Raw genomic sequence first — 10,652 nt, 5'->3', positions numbered from 1 at the left:
TGGGGAATCGCTCGCTCGGACTCGGAAACCAAACCAAATTTCTCCTCGTTCGCACACTCCTATTCGCCGGCAATTTCCCGGCGAGAATCGCGCGATTCTTCACAAATAAAAGAGCACGAAATTGTACAAATTAGCCGTTCTGTTGGGAACATATGTGTGTCTCTGTTATTGGGATTTAACCCAAAGTAATTTAACCCTTTGCACTCCAATTGTGACTCCGAGGCGTCAGTAAAAATTGCCATACCATTATTCGAAACAGTTTTAAGATTATTAAACTTGTCTGTATTCTATAAATTGTGAAAAGCTCTACTGTTGTATGAGAAAACAAGTTCAATTTGATGTGCACAATGCCAAAAATATGACATAGATTGATTTTTTAATTAAAATTAATATTATTAAGCTCGTCTGAGTTTTATAAATTGTATAACAAGAAGCTCAACTGTTCTATGGGAAAACAGGTTCAATTCGGTGTGCACAATGCAAAAAAAGATGACATAGAATAAAAATGATTTGGGTTGAAGGGATGTCTTCATTTTCGAATGAAAATTGCTTCGAGCTCAAGGGGTTGGTGTGACGATACGTTGACGCATGCGATCCAAACGCAATACAATCTATTTAATGAGCCTCTGAAACCGGCAATATCGCACGAATTAACTATTGACTCAGGAGGTAATTAATTTGGAAGGATTCAGTATAAATAGTATTACCGATTAACTTGAAACTTTGAAGGTGTATTAGCGAAACACGGGATATTAATTCAACAATTTAACATCCGCTTGAGGAATTAAGGCTCAGAATTTGAAACAAAATTAATATTCCAATGTGCTGTAGCATCATCAATGTTCGATGCTGGCAAAAGTCTGCCACCATGAAATCATTAAAACACTAAACATTTCGAAGACGATTAAAGAAGATTATCGGATTCTGCGCGCAATTTCAGAAAGTCGCTTCGAAATTCGCGAGATTCTCGACGTTCGTCGGGGTTCATAAGTGCCTGGGCAGGTTTTAGGAGGTTCGAAAGGAACTGTGAAATATTCAAGATGTTTAAGTGATTCAAGATCAAGGCTGTCAAGCTTTTCATCCGGGGCTACCAACTCGTTCCAAGTCTACGCTCTCAAGACCGGCCAGACTCGGCAAACATTTTAAAACTCTCAATCCCGAAAGTCTGTAAGAACGTTTCAAGCGCCCCTAAGTTTCTATGCTCCATTCGATTCGAATGCCACCGGTGCCGCGAACAAAATCATTCTTTCGAGAGTCTCCTGAGCGAGGCTAATCGATCCCCATCGTGGCGGGAGCCCTTTCGATCGCGAGCAATACAGGGCGGACCATGAAGCGTGAACAGCTTGGATTATTCTGTTGTTAGTGGTTCGATCGGAAGTGTTTTTAGCTCAAATAACATGGTTCGAGGAGAGCTTTAAGCGGATTGTACCAAACTTGTCGTTTTCAGTTCTTTATAGATAAACCTACTATTTATTTACACCCATCTTTTAGGACATACTGAGACGAATTCTGCAAGCGTCACAAAGACTACTTCTTTTTTAAAATAATATCATCTATCTGAATTGAATCGGTGCTCAAAATGGTGTCCATTAGCAGCAGTACACTCGCCTAAACGGTTCAGAAATGACTTTTTGCATCGTTTCGGATTCAGAAAAAAGTATTTGCTACCTGACTTACAACAAACTAAAGTGAAACTTGCCAGCACAATGAACTTATTGTTCGTTGTCACGAATGAATCAACGGTCTCATTAATAAATGAACAGAAATTACGAAGTATCAATTCATCGAATGTTTTTACTGTCTCAAATTACACCTACTTATTCTAAATGCATAAAATCCTCAGTCTAGTTATGATACTTTCCGAATTTCCGGATCGCACCACTAACAGCAGAATAATCTGAACTGATCACTCTTCGTCGTTCACCCCATGTAATACTTCGTGTGGCAACGAGGTGTGACACTCGGAGATGACTAAATTTTCGTTAGCACAACGATGCTGCGATAAAAATCCCTCGGCCTAGAGAAACGGTACCGGGTGTGTTAAGCCCTATTAACCCCTGAAACATGCTGCGCGCCGTTAAATCCCACTGTTAACGCGCCCCTCCAAACAAATACCGTACACCACTGCTCCGCATCCTCGAACATTTATCCGTCATCACGGCCGATCGATCACTTCGATGATAATATAACAGAATTTCACGGAAAGTTGATTAAAACCGAACGCCACTATCAATCGGTTGCTGGATAAATTTCAAATCCAATCGGCGAACGATATTCTGCACGACTAGATCGGATTCTCGATTACGTTTCGGCGTGCGCTATCGTCCGCGGGCTTTGTCGAAAGGAAAGAGCAATCGGAAATAATCAATTCTTCCGTGCCTTTCGTAATTAATGTACAAATGATCTGCAATGAGGAAGCCAGTCAAATGACGCGGCGTCGATTTCGGATCGCGTTTCATACTCGGCAAGGTATTCGAGGTTTCGTCGTGCCCGCAATCGACCGTTTTGATCGAATAAATACGAACCACCGATTCGCTGATCAAAAACAAGCTTAATCAAGTATCTCGGAGTTCATTCGCTGCGCGAAATGTTTTTACAAATTCAGAATTTTCAATATAAAATTCGTCATGCTAATTTCCACAAAAATTGCATCGACTTTCGCGAGACATTTTCATGAATCACCAAAGTTGAACTACAACTTAAAATTCCGTTCTCCCATCAATAAGTCCAACAAGTTTCTTGCCGTTTTTAAGTGGATGCTCGGCGGACAGAGAAAAATATGCTTTTCAACCAACTACATCACGCTAAAAGCACATGTGTCACTCGCCTGACTTCCCTTGTTAGAAGCTCGACTGAAGTTTCGCGGATCCGAAAATGAACCTAGCACGAGCACTCGCAAATGGATGCGTGAATCTTAGACATCTGACAGCGACAGGCTCTCATGTTTGCGTCCAAAAGCGACGCTCAACCTCGGAAAATCCTGTCCCCTGCTAATCGTACGCGTTCACACATTCGATAGCCGAATAAAATCAAGTACAGAATTGTTCGGAAAATCGAACAGTTTTGAAATTACTTATCAAATACAACAGCACTATTGCTGTAATTAGAAATTTGATATAGATTACTCAAAATATATGTATGTACATATCTCTGTTATCAGCAGTCCGATCGAAAATGTTTTTATCAGATGTGGCATGATTTCGAAAGAGCTTTCACGTGATCATAGCAAAGTTGAGGTTATTACCAATTTTTTGTCAGAAAAGGTGAAAATCCCATAGCAATTCGCAGTCACGTGTATCGCCTCGCCTTTCGCCCTGGGGAAACTTGCGAAACTCTGGGTCACGCCGTTCTGCTGGCTGGCATCCCCTTTTCCTTCCCTCTCTCTCTCTCCCCTCTCTCTCTGTCTCTCTCTATCTGCAGCTCCGATACTCTCCATCGACTCGCGCGTGATCCAGATCGGAGAAACGACCGCCAGACCGTGGTTAGGAACACAAAAGTGAGGGGAACTCGATTCGTGTTCGGCGCGTGAACGATACTCTTGTGTCGGGTTATCTGCGAGAATATCACATCGAAACACACACAAATAGAAAGTGAAAACAGTCGTGTTTAGGTTCGCGTGGCGAGCCGGTTCCGGGGACCGGGTGGTTTCTCGCCGAGCGAATCTCGGCTCGCGATCACGCGTGTCCCTTTCTCGACGCGGCCCTTTTACAAGCGTCACGTGCGCAGGCAGTCGACTTGGGAAGCCTTTGAAAGGAAGGAGTACTGTACAAAGTAGTAAAAAGGTCCGTTCAGGGCGCCGCAATCCCGGGAAATCGTCGGGAAATTCGACTCGGCGGTGACCACCGGGCCCGCGGGAAAACATAACATTCCGGGATCGTTTTCTGGGATTCGTCGCGCAGGACTTTGCGTCGGATGCGCCGGCCTTCTTATCGCGTCGTTAACATAACTGGGTTAATGTAATCTTGATGAAATTAGAGTCGAATGGAAAAAGTTCGTGGAAACTGGGACGACTTTGAACCGAAATCGAATTTTCATTCTCGAACTTGGCGAATGTCGCTTTGCGTTAACAACATTTCGATGCACGACGGGTACAGTAGAACGGACCTGCTCAACTTCTTCTTCGCGAGCCACACGGTCCCCCACTACTTCAGCCTTCAGCTGAAACCTTGAGCCACTACAAATGCCATACACTTCTGGCGGTACGACCGTCGACTGTGTCAAATAATGGGGGAACGTCACCGCCCTCATTACCGGAATGAAGAAGTGGGAGAACGGGCGAAATGTGGCTCGCACGAAACGTGATGAACAGACTGCGGATCTTCATGCAAAATAAAAATTGTCTGCATCGATTGCAAGAAATGGAAACTAATTTGAACGCTATTTCTCGCCTTAATGATTTTAGTAGAGGCGAAATCATATATTGACATCTTCAATTTTTAAAGTTTCTCAACAATTTTGAATTTCATCTACCCAGTTTTATTATAAACGCATAAAAATCCGCAGTGTAGTGATGAAGAAGCCTGATTGATTATTATGTGATTACTTTTGTAACACAAAACCAACATATTTACTAGCTTATACTTTTATATTGTAAAGATAAGTGAAATCTCATGAACACAGGTCAACAGGGTAACTAAATCTAGAAAACTGACCGATGAATATCACAATGTATTTATAAAAAGCGAAATCTATATGTATATTCATAAAAAATAGTTTCTGTTCATATTTTTTGGCAGTAGTAATGGATGGAGGAGAGACAGACGTGAAAAGAAAAGAAAGAAGTTGTCGGTAAAGACTAGAGTTTATTTAAACAAGGAAACGATGAATGTCAAAACATCAAACCGACTGTCGTCGCTGTTACAAATTATTTCGATGTTGAAAGGATGGTAATAAATAAAGCACGTTCATAAATACTCGTCAGATTGACAAGTGGCGTAGTAAAAACTAAGTACATACATATATACATTCCTTGGCAATCTTCCTAGCGACAAAGAAATCGTGAAACAATGTATGAATTAACGAATATGGTACTGCACAAAGGAAACCTCGAGGAACCGTCGTGTATCCAGCATTAGGAAAACTCGTCCGCCTCGAACTACTCTGTTTCTCGATCAGAAGACGATTACTCGGAACAGAAGATAAGATTTCGCAAAAACTGGCCGTCCCGCGAATCGAACCCAGTTTCCATTGAAGCCGAGCGAGACCCTAGATCTCCGCGAGCCTGAGAGCAATGGTGAATTTTTCAGCGAGTCTTTTCGCAAGCGGATTGTCTCCGCAAGCTGCGATCCTCGCCGTCGAATCCTCCGTAGCGTGCCTCGATGTGCGGAGTTGGTAGTCGACTCGCTCGGAACCACTTCGGCCGCGAAACTCGATTTCCACGCGGCAAACGCGATTACTAGACCAGGTGAGAGAGGGCTAGCGCACCGGTTCCAGGTGAGACAGGGCTGTCGCGACGTAACTACCATCACCCGGTCACAGTTTATAATACAGACGCTATGTACAGGTTTCTGTGTCCGCTCGTCGACGCTAATGCCCGTGTTCGTCGATCGGCAAACGAGCCGATTTGCCAGACGGCGACGCCATAGTGGAACCACCGAGGAAAACACGTAACTGGACATGCCTACTATCTTCTCTGTTCTCGATTTTATAAAATGTCGGGCAAAGTCGCGCTATGTCGAGAGGAGCATCCGATGATGTTGAAGAATTTCCTTTGAATATTATTTTTCACAAGACTTCACAGACATCCGCATTCTTTGTAACGAAACTCTATGCAGTTCTGCGAAGTTCCTATGTAAGATCGTATATCCTCGCGAAGTATAAAATATCGAATTCCTGATCATTTAATATCTTCAAAGATATACTTCACTATCTCCTAGTACTTTTTCAGAATCAAGTGCGAACGATACCTAGTACAGCCTCGCTTGTTGCACGAGTCCCAGAATCTCGAACGATTCTTGGTGGGGATTGCAAATATGCGTGGTGCTACGAACGAGGCGCTACTGTAGTTGTTCAAAGTGTGTGAACCAAAAGACAGAGTGGCTGAAGCTGTAGTACAAAGCTTCGACATTGAAATACTTTGCCCGATGTCCAAGAAAATGGCCGTTTCCACTGTGGCAACGCTCGCCGCTCGTTCAACATTAACATTCTCGTTCGACTATCGCGGCTCGTACCCACGCGTGGTCGCGTTCCCAACATTACCCTCCTCGTCTTCATCCTCCCGCTCCTCTTGCCGGCGCTCTTTAAAGTTCGTTCACACACCCTGGACGAAACCATGCACCGCTCGCGAGACGAACACTCGAACCGATCGATCGATCCGAGCGCTTCGGAATTCTTGGTTCCGCTGGAATTAGCTAGAAGACTCTTCCGTCGATTGAGAAATTATTTCCCGTCTACCGGAAACTATTTTCCCCCCTGGAACTTTCTGTCCCAGCTGCGCCAAGTCGTCGAAAGTTTAAGAGCCCTTCGGAATTCGTTGGTGTACATGACGTGTCGTCTTTGGTAATCGCGACGCCGCGCCGTAAACAACTTTCATTATTTTCTGTCATCTGAACACAACACGTCGATTTTCATGAAATTTGTGTTTCATACGGTAGAACCTCGCTTTTCGCTCGAAACAGTTCCCCACTCCGTGCTTCTTTGATCTCTAAGCTGCTCAGGATATTATGTAGTCACCACAATCCCCACTACGAGTTCCAGAACTTCGAACAACTCGTCGTGGGAATCGCTGTTACGCAACGAACGAGGATTCCGCGCAATCAACGAGGTTGTACCGAACGAGGTTCTACTGTAATGGGATTCACACTTTAGCAGAAGAATTTGCAGAATGTGCTGTCTTTGTTGGATCGTTCGAATGGAGATCATACGTGCACTAACGCATGGATAATACTCTTCAAGATCTCGGATCGCATAAGCAGTCTACAAATTTTCCAAGTCAATCACGAGGTACTGGAACCGTTGAAAAATATGTTTCTCCTTTTAATAGCTTTGTCTCTGTTGCCATTTATTTGAACTGAATTATTTCAATTGCACAAGGACGACATATCATGCGCCCGAAAAGAATGTATTACGTGTTCCATTGGAGTCAATGAGGTGCTGTCCGAATGAATTAATCCCCCAACAGGTTCGCAAGAATAGAGCTCTGCTGTCTTCTAATCTCTTATCAACCTGTTAACTGTTTCATTCGTTCCGTTCGAAACGACCGCGCGCGCGAAGACATAGTTAGCACGCCGATAAAAATTTCCATGCGCCGAACGATCACCGCTTTATCAGTGGAGTTTTATGAAGTAGCATAAAACCTTTGTCCAATTTATTTTATTTAATATCCGCCGCTAAAGATAGATGGCCCGGTTCAGTGTGAACGATAGTCGCTGCTATATGAATCGCGTGGCAGTCGATGCATTAAAACAGTATAAAGAAGATCGCGGACACCTCGACCCGTCATAAATCTAACTCCGATGCACCGATGCGCCCATACACCGGCGGAACTAATAAAACGCGGGCGAAGTACGGAAACGAACCGCGTCGGGGAAACTGTACACTCGGCGACGATGCTGTAAGACACTATACAATACCATACAAATCTATTAGGCTGTCCCAAAAATTCGTTTCGTCTTCCAGCAATCCACGCAATGGATATCCGGAATAGTTTCGAACAGATGATCGCGATGTTTGTATGTACATAGAAAGAGTTGCTACCAAACATGCAATATTGTAAATGATAACAAACTCGTTAACAAGAATAAATAGTAAAATTGTTTGCACGTACGAGTGGGACAAATACTTTTTCGTAACACAGATTTGTAGGATTTAGTATAGTGGCTTACACTATTATAGGCTTGTACTACTTACGGTAGCATTGCCACGGAGTCTAGGAAAACAAGTGGCCTCGTTGCCCTACTCAACGGGTACTCTGGTATCTCATTTTCAAACAATCAATTTTACTTTTTTGGCATTACTCATTAAGTATAAATGTCGTAGAATAGGTGTGCAAACAGATTTTTCTTTGAATTCGTAAAATATATTCTATAATATAATATACCACTCTATAATTTTATGTGTTACTCCTGTAAATTTCATTGTGTTCACTATAAAAGAAATCACACATGTAGTTCAAATACCAATGAGAAAATTGATAAAACTTCGTGCGACCAGAATACCCTTTTAGCAGGTGTACGAATCGGCCGGTGATTATGGTTCCGAAAGGGATTCAGGTCGACGGAGCCTGGTCCGGACCGAGCCTCGGACAATTGAAATAAATGTAACGTCACAAATAATTAGCCAAATTGACCCGGCTCCTCTCGACGACGCGAATCGATAAGCCGGGCCAGCGAGCAGCAGGCCGATTCGCGAAATTAGGACACATTTGCCGCGTGCTGAAAACGTGCCGATTATTTCGGCCGGAGGCCGGCAATAATAATTTCCCCTTAATTGTTTTGAATCGTGGAATGCCCGAGATCCCAAGCATTAATCGGCTGGAAGTGATCGCGCTGGTTTTTCCGTGGTGGCCGATAACGACGCGCGGACGCTAATCCCGCCTCGGAATACTAACATCGGCGTGCGCGCATTTAGCTCAATTTTTCCCGTGTGTTCGTTTGCCGTCTGGGGAATTGTGGAACGAGAATTCGAGCAGTGGTGAGTCGTCGTCCTCGCTTCCGGCTGCGCCAAGGCGGCGCGAAGGGGCAAAACACGAGCGATTAATCAACGGCTCGCCCGGATTCTTCCGCGGGAACTTTCATCACGACGAAGCGAACAGCCTTGGCTCCTGGAATCGCGCAGTCGGGTCACGTTTCATTCCCCGAGGAGTTGGTGTCCCGCGCGAACCGGCCCTGCGTCGTTCGAGATTCGACCCATCGTAAAAGCGAATCGCACGACGCTTGTTCCGCGCTTTTACGCCTCCCGTAAATCGGTTTCTCTCGGAGCGGAACGAGTCGCGATCCACCGCCATCGCTCCAGGCATTAGCGTCGACGTGTCATCTTAACTAAACGCCAATCGTCCGATATACGATTCCCGCCGCAGCAGCCCCGGGACATGCAATCTCCCCTTGATCCCGAAACTTCGTTTTCAGTCCCCTCGTCGCCTTGGGGATTCGAAAGACTCGTAGCTCGCGACGTGTCTACCGGAAACGCGCGCCACCCACGCTTCCGGGGACGATCGGCTTGGTGATCGTCTCGGCTATCGTTCGCCGGTTTTCTTGTTTCTCTTTTTATTTTTTTATTTCTGGTATGCCTCGCCCGACCAACATCCCCGTGGGCTGTGGGGCCGAGTCGAAGCGCGAGGAGCTGAGTTTCAGCGTGTGTTTATAGGTTTTACCCGTTACCGATCCTGACACAGGCGGATCCAGGTGGACAGTGGGCTGAATTCAACGAGAACGTACTCCGACAGAATCGAACTCGGCCGTAGCGGTGCGGCGACGCTTGTTCCATGCCGTTCCGACGTTCCTTTTACACCGACGATATGTACAAAATGATCAGAGACACCATAAGACAGCTCGAGGATAAAATGGGTCCCGCCGTTCCGGTCTGCATCGCCTCCGGTCGTTCGCCTGCAACAAACACATCGTCCTTTTTATTCATTGGGTTTCGTCTGACTCGACGAATTATGTTCCATGTCGGTGAGACACGTTGTACTGATCGTCCATCACGAGGTGGTAGTGATTTCTTCATGGACGATCAGTACTTTCTCCTTAATTTCAATTTATTCATCTTATACAAGATAATCAGCGTAACGAGTTATCAGGCACAGCGAGTAATGTGAGAAAAAAATGTTCGAACGTTGATTTTTTAACTGACACTGTATAACTTTTACTACACATCCTGCGCAATATCGGTACATTCGTTCCACAACTTGGTGAGAAAAACATTTTCAATGTAATAAGTAGACTGCGGATCTTTATGCATTAATGGCTTCTGAAAATTTCCAAAAAAAGGTAGAATATAACATTCGACAGAATTTAGTACAATTTTTGTTTATCTGCAGAGCTTACTACCACTGGAAATAAGATTCTATTAGATCGGAAAGAAAGTTCTTACGGTTTTGCATTTGAATTTTATTGTTAAAAACCGCAAGAACTTTCTTTCCAACCTAATATTTCATTCCACATTCTTAAAATTCGTTTAGGGAAGCTGAAAATTGCATAAACATCCGCAGTTTAGTCATAAGAGATCTGACGCGTCCTTTTTATTAAGAGTCTTCCAGAGACTTAAGAATACTTAAGGAGACTTAAGGATCTTAAAATATGAACGCGTAAGTCTCTTAAAGGTTCTTAATAAAAAAAAAACGCGTAAGTACTTTTATCGCGTTAAAAATGTTTTTCTCAACAAGTTGTTGAACGAACGTACCGATATTGAACATCATCTTGGATTCATCTCAATGTCGCCTACAATACCACGTGGCAAAAGTTATACAGTGTCAGTTATCAGAGTTGCCTGAAAAATCGTGGCATTAAGAAATCATTAAATGTCTATCCTTCTATTGATTTCTGAATAATCCACGATAAATGAGGATTCAATACAACTTTCCGTACTTCTACTTTTTCAATTGAGCATAGCCAACTTTTGCATTTGCATCGCGCGGTGTTTAGCCGCGAACAATCGGAAACCTGGAAACTATACGAACTTCTATTATTACGAGAGCGCGACAGTTATTAGAACTT

At 44.0% G+C, this 10,652-nt stretch overlaps 1 protein-coding gene across 1 annotated transcript in view; it reads right to left on the bottom strand.

Moving 5' to 3' along the window:
- Positions 1–5,888: 5,888 nt before the first annotated feature.
- LOC143210999 (zwei Ig domain protein zig-8) overlaps positions 5,889–10,652 on the bottom strand; it is a 53,865-nt gene continuing 49,101 nt past the window's right edge. The window contains exon 5 of the mRNA XM_076428380.1: positions 5,889–9,542. Within this exon, the coding sequence (XP_076284495.1) occupies positions 9,442–9,542 (101 nt within the window). The 3' untranslated portion in view covers positions 5,889–9,441. The remainder of the gene's footprint in view (positions 9,543–10,652) is intronic.

The sequence above is a fragment of the Lasioglossum baleicum genome, chromosome 7, assembly GCF_051020765.1.
Source record: "Lasioglossum baleicum chromosome 7, iyLasBale1, whole genome shotgun sequence".
In the NCBI taxonomy this organism is placed as follows: Eukaryota; Metazoa; Arthropoda; class Insecta; order Hymenoptera; family Halictidae; genus Lasioglossum; species Lasioglossum baleicum.
The sequence above is the reverse complement of the archived record's forward strand: the minus strand, read 5'-3'. Positions and strand labels throughout refer to the sequence as shown.